Raw genomic sequence first — 16,104 nt, 5'->3', positions numbered from 1 at the left:
TCTCTCTCTCTCTCTCTCTCTCTCTCTCTCTCTCTCTCTCTCTCTGTGTGTGTGTGTGTGTGTGTGTGTGTGTGTGTGTGTGTGTGTGTGTTTCTCTTATATGAAGTGTTTAGAAACAAAAAGTACCAAATTGACCAAAAGAATTTATGGTTTAAAGAGGAAAATGAAAACCTTTCCCAGAGTACTAGATGATGTCTTACCTTCCAGACACTGGCAGGTGAACCCACTGACGCTGGACACACACGTGGCTCCATTTCTGCAAGGATCTAGGACACAGTAATCGATCTTGGTCTGGCAAAGCTCTCCAGTATAACCTGCAGAAAAAGAAGATGCCTGCTGTCCAAGACCTGATATTCCAAAACCACCAGAGCCACCCACAAACTGAGGGACTGAACCCCCAAACTGAGGGACTCTGCCAGAATCCACCCTTTGAAACAGCAGTCTTGCATAAAGGTGTCTCAGACACTCCTTGATCTCTTGTAGTTTTATAATCAGAAACCACCACCATAAACTTAGAGCTATGGTTCAAAATTCATTCACTTTTCAAATTGTTTTCTCCCACATTAGCTCTGAGTTTTATATTACCAGAAGCTTTAGAAGCTGAGGTTGAATTGCACTGTCCAGAAGACAGTGTCCCCCTGACATAAGGTGCCCTGGGCTTGAGATGAGTGCTAACTTCACTGGGTCACCACCACACCGCACTATACAGAGGTATTAGAGAGTTTTAGTGGATAATATTTAGACCCAAAAGAAGCCACCTGTGTTAACTCTGTACCCTGTGCTCTCATTTTAAAGACTAAGAGTTTGCAGCGCACACAACAAAAATCACATTAATATATTATGCTTAATACTTCTTTGAGTCATAAACCCAGCTCTCCCTTCTCCATGAAGCTAGCCCCCCAACTGATCCTGTGGGGTAGTGATATAATCCCAGACAAGCGGTGGGAAAATCAGGCTGTAAATCTCCTAGAACACCTTGGGCAGCCTGGAGGCTTTAAATAAATCCCAGATTTTTAATTCAGTTTGAAAACATAGTCCTCCAGAGAGGCAAGTTTAATGAAAACAGCACACTAAAACTAAAATGGTCCTCACCTTAGAGTGGGAAATGCTTCAGGAAAAATATGGAAAATACAAGGTATAAAATAAAAAAGTAAAAAAGGTGCTCTAGGCTGTGATATTTGAGTGATGGAATCACTGGTAGTCTAGAGAAAATTCCCATTATAAATTTTAATCAGATATATTTTCTACACAATTTTCATTATACAGTAGTATCTCATATGTTTCCCATGGAGTCCTGAACAACATGGAAACTTGCCTTTCTGGATTATTGGTTTTGAAGGGCCATCACCAGCACACACAGCTCAGACTTGAAAAACTCAGCATTGCCTGCCCAGTGGGTGTGAACTACAGACAGTGAATGGAGGCGATTATTTTAGCATGTCCCATTGAGTCCCTTCCCCATTCACTGCAAACCAAGCCAAGGCATTTCTAGTTATCCACGGGGATGGGAATGAGAGACCAGCCTGGAGACCAGCCTGAGAGCTTAAAGGCCAACACCCAGTCAAGAGGTGACTTCAGAATTCCAAAAGGAATCTTTCAGTATGACATCACAGCAAGACTGTAGCTTCAAATGAAAGCTCTAGATGCAAAGTGGAAGGCAGCATGCTTACAAGGGGAATGCTGTGAGGAGCCGTTTGACTTAAAACGGTATGTGTTTTTTATATCTGAGAGAATTCCTCTTCATCTGAGGTCAACGCTCATCTGATCACACACACCACTCCCCTGTCCCATCCCTTCTCTTACAAATAAGGAAACTGAGGATTAGAAAGATTAAGCCATTTACACAATTGCCAGGGATTCAAACTCATGCGGCCCACGCCCTTAAACACAGCTATGCTTAGTCACCAAGCAGCCGAGACAGAGAGTAGACCCCTGCCTGTACCCTCAGACTTGGGGATCCTGCCGGCATTGAGTGGGTGACACTTGTGGAGGTTCTCCATCGTTTGAGAAAGTCTGATAGAACAGCTTTATTATTTCAAGGTCAGAAGTGGGTCCCTAGTGAGGGAGCTCTTGTCTGGGGTAAAAACACTACCTCATTATTTCATTTCTTTTATGGTTTAAAGTCTTTCAGAATTTTGAAAGTGTAAGAAACAGAAAAATATGATTTAAAAGACTGTGGCTAAAAGGATAGGCTTGTAATCTAGGCGTCTACTGGCATATCTATGGCTCGGCATTCCTACAAATGAGAAACAATAATAGAGGCATGAGGGAGTGATGTGGTACAGAGGGGAGGTTGGGATTATGAGGTTATAGGCTATGGAGCATCCCTGGCAATACTGTAAATACCTAATAATTACTAGCATCCTAGCGACCACTAGCATCCTAGTGATTGTAGATGATACCCATTCTTGTGTGTGCAGAATGGTTTCAATGCCTGTCCATGCTAGGCTGATCATGGAGGAGCCAAAATTTATCATTGATCTTTCTAATTGATCCTCTACTCTGTTACACAGTTTATTTCTAAATCTTTGCTGTCTTTATTTTCTGATCCTACCAATGGACTTTTATCTTAACTAGCTGCTTCCACAGCCTCCCCCAAGTGGGTAGTCAACCAACAATGGTGGAAGATATATGTAAAGGCACAGAGCTATGCAAAACAGGTGTGATTGTTACGTCCTGTAAACTGCAGGGCAATGGAAAGCTTCACTGGTTTCCAGCAAAACATCTACAGAAACAGACAAGGGTTGGCGAGTGTGAAAACTCCTCTCCTGAAGCAGTGGACAGGGATCCTTCTGACTACAGGGCCACAAGCACTATGGCCAGCCTTCCAGATTGCTGACACAGCCTTGTGACACCTTTCCTGTCTTCTAGGCCCAGGCATCACTGTCTCTCAAGACTCCAGCTACCGTTGCCCAGACTATCACTTTACATTGGCTATCTTTCAACCCATTATCCACATAGAATTAACCAGAGAAATAGTTGAACTACTACTATTCCTACATATAGACTCCTCCAATGCCTTCCCAAAGGGTTTGGAAGAAAACTAGTCAGTGACTAAAAAGTAAGACATGGTCTAGCCCTGGCCTTCCTCCTCTTTGTCCACCCTCCCTGATGACCACCACGCAGCAACCACTTGGCCTCATTCTGTTCTTAAACTCACCAAACAACTCAGTCTTTAGTGTCAGATTCACACTAGCCTGGGACCAGATAAAGATATAAGAAAAATGCACTATTCAAAATAAATAAATAAATAACAGACCTAGCCCTGGCCTATCCAGAGAAGGGCAGCATGAACTTAAGATTATCATTTAATAAAGACATCACTGATGAAAGTTAGAAATCAACTTTAGGGGAGGCAGAGGAAGTAGCTGGATGAAAGTCCATCTGTAGGATCAAAAAAAATAAGACAGCAAAGATTTAGAAATAAACCATATAACAGAGTAGAGGATCAACTAGAAAGGCAATGAAGTTGTCTCTAGAATCATGTAAGGGGCCAAAGAGATGGCTTAATCAGAAAGGTGTTTTTCCCCCACAAGCATGAAAACCTCCATTCAGACTTCCAATATGTACATAAATCCAGGCTTGGTAGTGTGTACCCAGAAATCCTAAGGCTGGGAAAGTAGAGACAGAAGGAGCCCTAGAAGTCTCTGGCCAGGAACTCTAGACAAACTCGTAAGCTCCAGATTCTGTGAGAGATGTCTCAGAAATCAGGGTGGAAGTAATTGAAGAAGATACTCAACATTGAACTCTGGCTTCCACACACAAGTGCACATGAACATACAACCCTACAAACATGTACACGTGGGTACATCACAAACACACACACACAATCCAGTCAAGCATAGAAGGAAGCTAATTAGCTTCAACCTTAGTCAGGTTTGCAAATAATATCAGAGGACTGAAGTGATGGTGTTTCTTAAAGCAAGGCCTGTGAGTTGTGAAATCATGGCATTGGAAGACTGTGAGCTTAGAATCACATGTTGATGCAAAGGACCAAAAGGAAGGCATGACCTGTATGGCTGCTCAGGTTTTGTGAATCTGCAAGCTCCAGTTTATGCTAGTCAAAAGCTGAAAACAGCTTAGAATAAATAATTATAATAAAGCTTTTCTTTTACTTGTAGGAGTTTTAACCCCAGAAAGATGTAGAAGTGTATTATGATTTGAACATCAAATGTCCTCATCAGCCCATCTGTTTGAACACTTGGTCTCTTGATAATAGTTCTGCTTGCTGTAGGAAGTAACCACCAGAATAAGACCTTGGAGTCTTTATTATCCAAGTTCCATTTCCTGTCTGCTTTCTGTGTTGTCTTCCACCATGATGTAAAGGGGTTAAAAGACCCATCTAAAAGCTTCTACCACTGTAGAGGTGGAAAGGCCACCTATAGCCATGCCTTCCCTCCAGGACAAACTGTACCCCTCAAACTGAGAGCCAAATAAGCCCTGCCTCCCTTAAGCTGCTTCTGGTCAGGTATTTGATGTAGCCATGAGAAAAGTAACTAAACAAACCAAACACAGAAAAAACAGGGCTCGTTCTCTTCAATCTATGGTGTTCTGTCCAATCCCTTTGGGATTGGGTTAGGATAATCTGGCATATGGGAATGCTGAGATTACATACATCACAACTGAAGAGGTGTGGATGGTGTCTGAGAGAACCTATCAGACATGATTCCAATCACAATGTTAAATTGGGTAATTTTTTTTTTAGCTAATGAAATTTAAATTGAAATATGAGGTTGTTAGATCACTTTGAGATGTTAAACAGACCTCAGAAATCGCTATTAAAATTTAATTCTCCCTGGCGAATAAACACAAAGGAAATTGAAATATGAGGTTGTTAGATCACTTTGAGATGTTAAACAGATCTCAGAAATCGCTATTAAAATTTAATTCTCCCTGGCGAATAAACACAAAGGAAAACTCCTTTCTTTTTTAATTTTTTTTAAATCTGTGTGTGTGTCTGTCTGTCTATCTGTTCACACATATGCAGCAGTGAATGGGAGGACCAGAAGATAATTTGTGGGAGTCAGTCCTCTCCTTTCCAACATGTGGGTCTTGAGGATGGAACCCACGTCATCAGGCTTGACAGCAAGTGCCCTTACCCACTAATCCATTTTGTTGTCCCACAAAAGACAATTTCTGATTGTCTTCTCTGGCACACAAGCCATTCTGGAACATCTGAGATGCCAACCCAGGTGACTCTACATGGCTATTCACTTGGCCTCTGCATTCTTTTGGGGCTACCCTGCCCAGAAATCACTAGGCAGGACCCAGTGCTCTGGTCCTCCTTGACTCTTGAACAAGATGCATGTCCCTACTGGTCACCGTATCCATGTATTTATTTCTTCCTCACCTATAAGAGCCAAAGAGCGGACTTTATCCCCTGAATCCATGCTCCAGCTCTTTACTTGCCCTTACCTGATAAGACTCTCAATTGTTCACTTCTAAGTCCATCTATCTAAAGGACAGAAGTTGGTTTGCCTTTTACATGCATTCCAACTCGGTGAGAATCAGGACTTTGTCTTATTAATCTCTAGACCCTCATAACTTAAAACATTTCCCAGCACAAATAATTGCTCAAAGAATGAACCATTCCACTTAATGTATTTTCCTAAACTCATCGCATCTTCTAACTAAGATGTCTTCCTATCCTAAAGCAACAACGACCAGAAAACAGATGGATGAAGCATGTTTTCCACTCTTTCTCCTAATGGGCCTGGAAATAAACACAAAGATGGGGGGGTTTTGTTTGCTTATTTGTTTTTGCCTTTTTAAAAAAAAAAATGGTTATCTCACAAAATACACTGCAGTAATTTGAATGAGAATGTCCCCTGTAGGCTCATACATTTGCATGATTGGTCCCCAGGTAACCTGTTAGAGGATTAGGAGGTCTGGGCTTGTTGAAGGAGATGTGCTCTTGTTGGAGGAGTCCTGTCCTTGTTGGAAGAGGTGGTATCCCTGGGGATGGGTCCATACCAGGCCCTGGATCACTTCTTTGCCTGCTGCCTGTGGATCAGAATGTAAAGCTCTCAGCTACTGTACTGCTTTGGCACCATGTCTGCCTGCTCCCGGTCATGATGGTAATGAACTAAACTCTGAAACTGTAAGCAAGCCCCCAGTTAAACGCTTTTTATTTAAAAAGGAGAGTTACTTGAGTCATTGCGTCTCTTCACAGCAATAGAACAATGACTAAGACAAGCACTACCAAAAATCACCCTGCTCTTTACAAATTGCAACCCCAATTTGGGAAATTGTAATGACAAATTATCCTGCTCAGAGGCCCCTCCCCATTCAGTCAGTCTGGAATGAGCAGAAAATTAAGCTAGCTCACTTCTGAACTTCAGTCTTGCTTCTCCAACTTCATCCAAGGGCTCCCTGCAACATGGAAAATTAACATAGCTGAAACAGAACTCATCTCCTTTTTTTGGCTCAAGAGTTCAGGTTAGATCCCTCAAGTGAGTGGTTCTCAACCGGGCTGACTCTCCCCAGGGTCAACTGGTATGTCTGGTGACACTGTTCAAAGACCAGTCCCTAGGATGCCACTGACATCTAGTGGATACAGAGTACGGCCAGACATTCTGTAAATTAGGCAGTCTCCACCATAAAGAACTACCTGGTCCAAAATGACGCCAATGCGGAGGCTTGAAAGCCTAGTCAGAGGGATGCTATCCTTCCTAACTGAAAGTTACTCTTTCCATACCAGCCCCTCCTCCTTCCATTGCACAGAACCGGTCCTTTCTGAACCAGAGAGAGGATGTTCAAAGCACTTTGAATAATCGGAATTCTAAGCGTACCTTCAGAGACCATTTGAAAATACATGTTTGACTCTAAAAACTGCAAGTTACTAAAGAATTTAGCATTGGGATGTTCAGAATAAAGTAATTGGTTCAAAATGGGCAGCTTGAAAAGACTGCCTGGGAATCACAGGGTTGCTTTTTTTCTTTCCTTGCCTTTTTTTTTTTTTTTAAAAACAGGGTTTCTCTGTGTAATAGTCCTGGCTCCTTGGCTGTTCTGGAACTCACAGATATCCACCTGCCTATGCCTCCTGAGTTCTGGGATTAAAGGTGTGCACCACCACTGCCCAGCCTATCTGCTCTTCAGAAAAATTCTTGTTTAACAAAGACTAAGGAAAATAACTGACACGGGGACACACATGGATGGCTTCAGAAATGCGTGCAACACCCAGGGACACTCTAGCCTGAGCATCGGTGCTTTTTTAGGGGTGTGAGCATAAGTAATGTTAGGTGAGCCATCGAGCATTTGACAGGAAATGGGCCCTGGCAGAGAGCCTGTTCACGGCAGAAATACCAGGTGCATTTAAGGAAAGCATCAGATGACTACAAATCATTCACCGGGTGTCTTAGTTGGAGTTTCTATTGCTGTGAAGAGACACCATGACCACAGCAACTCTTATAAAGGACACCATTTAATGGGGTGGCTGGCCTAAAGTTCAGTGATTCTGTTCATTGTCATCATGGTGGGACACGGCAGCGTGCAGGCAGACATGGTGCTGGAGAAGGAGCTGAGAGTCCTACAACGTGCAGGAAGTAGTCTGTGTGTCACACTGAGCAAATTTCAAGCAAAAGAGACCTCAAAGCTCACCCCCACAGTGACACACCTCTTCCAACAAGGCCACACCTACTCCACCAATGCCATACCTCCTAGTAGTGCTACTCCGTTTGGGGGGGCATTTTCTTTCAAATTACCACCAGGTGTTAACAAACTACATGGTATTTAATATATCTTTGGAAAACATGATTTTATAATATTTTATATTTTGGTATATAATGCATCTTAAAATTTAGTGGCATATGGAAAAAGAATGACTTTTCCCATTCAGTGTTAGAAGGACTGAGACAAAACTAAACAGTATCTTTTGACTTCTGACAAAATAACAAAATCTACCTTCCCTACCCACCTGTCATCTTAACTGCACTACCTGACCCTTAAAATAGAAATCTATCAGAGATCAAGGATGAATCACATGCATGTAAGAAGAGTTCCCTAAATGAGCCAGACTATTTCAAAAGCAATTTATCAGCTATATCTGATAAAAAAAACTGATATATCGGATATAAAACATTTTCCACCCTTCCCAGCACAAATGTTTGTACGTAAGACGTTTATTGCATGATTCTTCTACTGAAAGGAAAAGCATTCCCCTTGCTGCTTTAGCTCAGGGAGGGAGAATCTAATTGTTTCTTTGGAGCTCTGTTCTGAAAGCTTCCAAAGTGGGAATCAAAGTGAGAGCTATTTTTAGTGCAGCCAGCCTTTTTATAATCTAGCCTGCGCAGTGGAGCGAAGCTGTTGGCCTTGAACGGAAAGCCTCATGCCACCAAGAGAGCTCACCAGCTCAGATCTTACCCTCTGGGATCTGAGCAGCTGGTACCAGAGCCTCAGCCATGGCAGCAGAGATGACATGCAGCACCTAATACCACACACTGAACAATAGGTAGATAGCAGGAATCTGTGTGCCATCGAGCTATTCCATCCTGGTGCGTGAAATCTCAATGTGGGAAGGCAGAAATTATTCAGAAAAAGAGAGAAAAACCAAACATTTCTGGGTAAATGTAAACCTAAGTTAAAAACCAAAGGGAAAGAAAGAAAGATATAGATGGCTCACGAAAGGCAAACTAGTAACATAAAAGTAAAATGGAAATGTGTGGTATGAATAAAAGCATAAAAGAAAGCTTGGCATTCATCAGAAATGAAAGAAATCTTAATCTCAAGGTTTAAAAGAAAGCAAATACACCCAATACCCAGGTATGCAGGAGGTACAGAGAGCAGAAAGGATATGGTTAGGGAAACCAAAGGTTCACGGTGGTAAGCTGAGTAGACTCATCCAAGTCTTGATAACATTCATGCCCACCATGGTCAAAATGAGGATAAAGATGCGTAGGTCTCAGGTCATTGAGTGATGATGTGGGAGTGTCATATCAATCTGTTGCTTTCATTGGGTAATTAATAATGAAACTGCTTGGCCTGATAGGTTAGAACATAGGTGGGTGGAGTAAACAGAACAGAATGCTGGGAGGAAGAGGAAGTGAGCTCAGACTCCATAGCTCTCCTCTCTGAGGCAGATGCGATGAAGCTCCGACCCAAGATGGACATAGGCTAGAATCTCCCTGGTAAGTCACCACCTAGTGGTGCTACACACATTAATAGAAAAGGGCCAAGCAGTGTTTATATGAATACAGTTTGTGTGTTGTTATTTTGGGGCATAAGCTAGCCAGGGGGCCGGGAGCTGGGTGGCAGGAACACAGCCCGCAGCTCCTTTTACAGAGTGAGAGCAACTCTAAGCAGCAGATACAATGTCTATTAAATGTACCTTTAAATCTGCAGCAGCTTGCATTGTGCCTAGGTACTAGTGTATTTCTGTAATTTGTGAATGAAGGAAGGGTTTGTGGATTTCAATAGTGCAGTGGATTTTCAATGTGCCTAGCTATCATCATTTGAGTTCCAGTTCTTTATAGGCAATTTAAAACAGTGGCTCTTGAAGTGTGACCAGCCTTAACATCACCTGGGAACATCTGGCCAGTGAGCATGAGCATCCTTTCTTTCTTTGCCAAGGCAGAAAACACAGGCAGGCCCAGAGACCTAAGCCCAGAGAACCATTAAGAGATGGCTCAGCTGGTAAACCACTTGCTGAACAAGTATGAAGAGTTCAGATTCTCCAGGACCCATAAAGCCAGGTGAGGTGGTACGTATCTATAATCCTATGTTCCTGCTGTGAGATGGGATGTGGAAATGGGAGAATTTCCAGGAGCTCAAGAGCAAACAAGTCATGTATGCACAGTGGCTAACACCAAGACACTCTGCCTCAAACAAGGTGGAAGATGATGCTGACACCTGAGATGTCCTCTGATCTCTACACATCCATGACAAATACATGTACACACACATGCACACACAAAGACACACATACACCACTCTCAAAACATAAATATAAAAATTAAAAAACAAAAGGAATTCTTCTAGGTTACTCTGACATGATGTATCTACTGAAGAGGGAAGTGACCAGCAAACATTCTTTTAATATAAAATATTAATGTTGTTCATTTAAAATTTGTACATGTACTTCAGATTATTGAAGGGAAAAATAAAAAACAAAGCACAACAGGTCCCCAGACCTTGGCACAAATGATGCCATGGTAGAAGTGCCATTCAGGTCTTGGAACCCAGGACATAGGCAGCAACACCTACCAAAGGAGAGCGAAGACCTAATCCACCAAAGTCCATAGATCTGGGAAAGTCCCTAAATGTACTAACCTTACTTCTTAGCTTCTGAAGTTCTGTGTTGACAGAGGTTTCTGTCTCACCCAGTCCCGCAGTCCCAAAGAAATACACAGGCCTACGTTAATTATAAACTGGTTGGCCTATTAGCTCAAGCTTCTTAACTGACTCTTATATCTTAAATTAGTCCATAATTCTTGTCTGTGTTAGCCATGTGACTTGGTACCTTTTATCAATGAGACATCCTCATCTTGCTTCCTCTGCATCTGGGTGATGACTGCAGACTGAGCCTTTCCTCTTCCCAGAATTCTCCTATTTTGGTCACCCTGCCTATACTTCCTGCCCGGCTACAGGCCAATCAGCATTTTACTAATCTTTACAGGGTACAAGATCATTGACTTGCAGCACTTCTGCTTCTGTCTAACTGTTCTTAGTGAGGTGTGTCAACCCAAGATGTGCTTTGGGTTTTTTTCTTGTTTTTTTTTTTTTATTTATGTCTAAAAGCCCACCCTCAGGAAGACTTGGAACTGCATGTAGATCCTGAATACCAGTGTAGTCACTGGCCAGCTAACAAAGGGTTTCTACACAGAAAGAACCTATGTCTGAGTTGTAGCACAAATAATAAAAAAAAACCCAGAGACAGACATTGGCGTTCAAGCTGAAGATCAGAAAAGCAAAGTGGTTAGCCACTGGAACTTTCCTCTTCCTCAGGCCAAAATGGCGCTCTCCTGCCTTAGGAGAGGAAAGAGAACGTCCTGAGAATTGCCCATGGACCAGTACGGGAACTACAGAGAAATGAAGTCCAAGTTCTGGCTGAAGGAAGCAGTGGCAGAGCTCTGTTCAGAGCTATAGGCTTTGCTTCAGATTTGGCAACAGAGGTGGCAGCTGGCACTTTCGAATGCTGACTGCATACCAGGCACATACCTTTCTGAGCATGCCACAGGTATCCTCTGAACTGTGGCCATTGACTACCAACCTTCAACCCTACTTTAGATAGAGACATAGTGCAAACAAAGCTTTATTTCCCCAAGGTCATGAAAACAACATCACCTGGGCCCTGGGTCTGCCCTTCTCACTCTAGGGCATCTCTTTAGCCCCAGGCCTGGGCTTCCCAAGTATCACCAGCAATAGCGAACAAAGCAAGATGGAATGCAGGGAGGCAGAGGCTTCCCCCATTGCTCAGGCAGCAGATGACAGCAGCTTGAATCATGGCCGTAGTGGTGGAAAAGGAAGAAAGAGTCAGATAGGGAACCATCGTAAATAAGGTGAACTGGTGAGTGTCCAGGGATAAATGATAGAAAGGCAGAACCATCAAGGTCCAGCATCCAGCCTGAGCAATGAGGGAGACAGCGGTGGCAGCCGCGAGCAGATGAATCAATGCCAAGTCCAATGATGCTGCCAGAGCCGAGGTGAGAGGCCAGACTGGAAGGGGGGTCTGGAAGTCATCCTTGTGGTGACAGCTCCAAATGAGAAATTGCTAGCAAAGGCCCAGGAGAATGGCTAAAACAAAAAAGGGGGGGGGGGCGAGATCTTGTGAGAACTCAGGAGAACAGAAGCAGAACAGCTCTGCAAACTACACAAAAATGCTTCTAAAGAGATAAGCGCTGCGGACAGAGAGAAGACGAAGGAGATATCACTGATGGTTGACCTTGGAGAAGCAGCTCCATGATGTGATGTGAGCAAGCAGGTGATTTCATTTAGGTAATCACCAAGTGGATCAATGTGTACCAGTGACCGGAGAGAGGGGAGGAGAAAGGACGAAGACAGGGAATTAGAGATCAAGAGAAAGTAGAGGAAGATAGGATGAGAGAAGCTGAACACAGAGAAGCAGGATGGTTTGCAGCATTCTTTTTTTTTTTTTCTTATAATTGCCCCAAATTAGCTTGGCTTGTTTCTTGCCATATTTTCTTTTTTTTCTTTTTTTTAATTTATTTATTTATTAAAGATTTCTGTCTCTTCCCCGCCACCGCCTCCCATTTCCCTCCCCCTCCCCCAATTAAGTCCCCCCCCTCAGCCCGAAGAGCAATCAGGGTTCCCTGCCCTGTGGGAAGTCCAAGGAACCCCCACCTCCATCCAGGTTTAGTAAGGTGAGCATCCAAACTGCCTAGGCTCCCCCAAAGCCAGTACATGCAGTAGGATCAAAAACCTATTGCCATTGTTCTTGAGTTCTCAGTAATCCTCATTGTCTGCTATGTTCAGCAAGTCCGGTTTTATCCCAGGCTTTTTCAGACCCAGGCCAGCTGGCCTTGGTGAGTTCCCGATAGAACATCCCCATTGTCTCAGTATGTGGGTGCACCCCTCGTGGTCCTGAGTTCCTTGCTCGTGCTCCCTCTCCTTCTGCTCCTGATTTGGACCTTGAGATTTCTGTCCGGTGCTCCAATGTGGGTCCGAAGGTGAATCCAAAGACAAACATATAGGCATCCTCCTGAATATTAACCTTCATCAGGTTTGCAGCATTCTTAACAGTATAAGGGGGCAGGTTTCAGACAGAGAACTGGGAGCCTAGCAGATAAGCAGCAGGAAAGATGAAGAGGGACATGGGATACAGTAGAGAAGAGGAAAGGAACCAAAATGAAACATGAGATGGTACAGAAAGACTTGGAAAGAACACAGAAGTATTTTCCACAATAGCCTGCAGCCATAAGGGCAGGAGTGGATGACCAAAACATGGTGTGTCTACTCAGGAGAAATTGACTGGGCCGTTATAAAGAAAGTGGTACCCATCTACATCATGTGTGGATGAGCCATGGAAGCATTGTACTCAATGGAAAAAGCTGCTTATAAACAATAGCTATCATATAACTGAATTTATAAGAGATGTCTAGAGTAGGCAAATCTATGAGGGAGAAAGTTGCCTAAGGCTAGAGGTTGGGGGAGTAGTTAAATCAGTTGATGAATGCCTATTTTGAGGTGATGAAACGTCCTAAAATTTATTGTAATAATAATTACCCTGTGGAAGCCCAAAAATGTGAACCTAGTTTTACCTTGTCAAATGGTCAGAGAGTTTAAAAGTTGCTAAAAATTGATAACAACAACCAGGGCTACACACCCTGACCCAGGATGTGGTTACTTGGTTCTTTTGACATTAAGGTGGCCCATACAGGTAGATCCACTCCACCCTGACAAATGGTCAGGATATACAGGCATAATCCTGCTCCTTCTTTTGTATTAGGAGGTTATCTGGGGAGTGGCTGCCTTAAAGATACTTGGTCTAGTTGTGGGTTCACTGCCTAAACAACAGAATGCTAATGACTTGATGTCTCAAAGTGTTGAAGCAATTAATTGAGTTCTCCTTTGTATCATGTTAAAGAAGTCTTTTGTTGCCTCCCCCCCTTTTGTATTGGGTATAAAAGTATATGGAAGTATATAAAAGTGGGTGATTTCAGTGTTCACTGGAACTCCCTCCCAATACTATCCTGTTTCTGTTTTATTATTTTTACTCACATCTTTGTATTCTCTACTTACTTTTTGGATCCCCATGCACCTACCCTGTCAAGTAATATATTTGTCGAGGATGGTCCCCAACATTACCCAATCCTGAACATACTTTAAAAAACAACCTCTATTATATATTTCAATAGTATATGAATGGTATCTCACTCAATAAGCTGATACCATTTAAAAATTGAAGGCATCTACAATTTCTCACTGCAATCATATTTTCTATTTAACTTGCCAGAAAGCATCATCAGCTCTACCCTCAAATAATTTCCAGGCAAAGCCTCTCACCAGCTCTACAGGTAGCAGGCCAGCTGTGTTCATGGCCCAGACAAGCTGCCTGGATGGCCAATAGTCTCCTGGCCATCTTCTTAGGGTACCTTCTGGTCATTCTTTCCTCAGTTCCAGACTGATCTTTCCAAGAGGGGCATCACATAGCCCCCTGCAGTTGGCCAACAAAGGCTTCCGTCATCTTTGGGATAAGATCCTTGCCTGTCCCTGTGAGCTGGCGCATTCTGTCTGAGATTCACCTTTCACCCCTGACTCTCATGCTCTCCACTCCTGCTTCATGTACACTCCATGCAAGTTCCTACTTGGGACCTTTTGGGCTGTCTTAGTCCACTCAGGCTGCTGAAGCAATGTGTCTGACTCTGGGGAACCAGTGAACGCCCACAGCATCATGCTGGTAGAGCTAGAGGCTAAAAAAAAAATCAAGGTACCAGCAGATTTGGTATCTCGTCCAGGTCCTCTTCATAAATGATGCTTTCTATTGTCCTTACATGACAGAAAGGAAGGCAGGGGCCTCTTCTATAAGAACAGCAACTCTACTCATGAGTGTTTCATACCTGTGACCCATCACCTCCAAGGTTCACCTTCCAATACCATCTTCTTGGTGGTTCCATTTCAACGTAACGGCTTTGAGAGCACAGACACTGAAGCCATAGCCTATGAGTAGACCTAACATTTTCTTCCCACTGATATTTACACTGTCCACAAGCTCATTTCATAGGGGTCTCTTATCACAATCGCAGAAAGGCATTCCCTGTGGTAGACCTACCTTACCCTGTCTCTTTGCTTTACCTCTCCATTAACCCCCTCACACCCTGTTTCTTTCTGTTGACCACATACATATACACACATGCACAAATATACATGTATGCACACATACAGACACCACAGTACACACATGCATGTATGTGGTTTAGCCATCTCCACCTCTAAACTGTGACAAGGACTCGAGCACTTGTATTCACCTAACTCAGAGAAAACCTGGCATGTAATAAGCATTTGATAAATAATTATTGAATAAATGAATAAATGACCTTTGACTTATCCTTTATTTTAAAGATAAAGAAACCTGCCAGGGCTTTAAGGAAGGTTGGGGGTGGGTCACATAACCAGTAAATCAGAAAAGTCAGCTTCTAGCTGGTGCCATCTCTGGTCCTGAGAAGAGACAATGCCCCTGGGGGTGATGCTTTCATACTGACAAGAACCACAAGTACCTTCTATTATGCACAGAGTGAATGAAAAACTTAAGAGTCACTGGTATGCTGAGAGAAGCTCCCCAGCTCAGAGACGGGCACGGAGTGATGGAGCTGCGTCTGTTTTTCCCATCTACCCTGAAATCTCGAATGTGTCCTTCAGTCTCCAGATTTCACACAAATAGAGGAATGGTCTGAATCCCCTCGAGCCTAAAACACCAAAACAGCCCACCTCTAAGCACAGTGCCACAGTCCACTTACACACTTGGACTGTGCGTGAGGACTCAGTAGATGCTGGGACCAACCTCACAGGCACTGACCCTCTGGTCACCAATGTGGCTACACATGCCTCAGCAATGATGAGTTCTTAAAAACAGTCTAAAATCACCGATTAGTCAGAAGAATGTGGCGCTTGGAGGCATTATGGAAATCCTCTGCAAAATACTAATAAAATTTTGGCAGTGGCGGTTGTGAATTCGCATCACAGCTATTCTTTTCAGAAAAGGGAAAAGAAATGGCTCCTTTGAGGAAAAATTATATTATTGATGTTAGAAGGCTTTAATAAAATAATCCTGGCTCAAACAGTTAAATTTTATTTTAGTCATATATTTCCTTTGTGTTACTAAAGACCGGACTTGACATGACGGAGAGTCGTGTGTGTTCCTCCCCAAACCCAGGCAGGCTCAAGACCCAAAGAGAGCTAATTTTATCAGTTCAAATCAGAAGGCTCACATGGGGACCAGGCAATGGGAGATTACCAAGAACTTAGACAAAGCCTGATTCAATTCCTTTCAAATTCAGGACCTCCTGTTAGAGTCTCCTGCAGCATTTGAGGTCTTGGATTGAAATATTGCCAGTTTCAAGACAAATAGCTACTCCACTTGGTAATAACATCTTCCTTGTAATACAAATCTTAACAATGAGCCAGAGCTCATCTTACATTATTCAGAAGTGT

At 43.1% G+C, this 16,104-nt stretch overlaps 1 protein-coding gene across 1 annotated transcript in view; it reads right to left on the bottom strand.

The window, feature by feature from the left end:
* The window catches only part of Dner (delta/notch like EGF repeat containing), a 303,919-nt gene that overhangs the window by 87,386 nt on the left and 200,429 nt on the right, over positions 1-16,104 (bottom strand). Inside the window, exon 7 of the mRNA XM_005361514.3 lies at positions 201-314. Coding sequence (XP_005361571.1) covers positions 201-314 — 114 coding nt within the window. The remainder of the gene's footprint in view (positions 1-200; positions 315-16,104) is intronic.

Source organism: Microtus ochrogaster, linkage group LG4 (assembly GCF_000317375.1).
Source record: "Microtus ochrogaster isolate Prairie Vole_2 linkage group LG4, MicOch1.0, whole genome shotgun sequence".
Lineage (NCBI taxonomy): Eukaryota > Metazoa > Chordata > Mammalia > Rodentia > Cricetidae > Microtus > Microtus ochrogaster.
The sequence above is the reverse complement of the archived record's forward strand: the minus strand, read 5'-3'. Positions and strand labels throughout refer to the sequence as shown.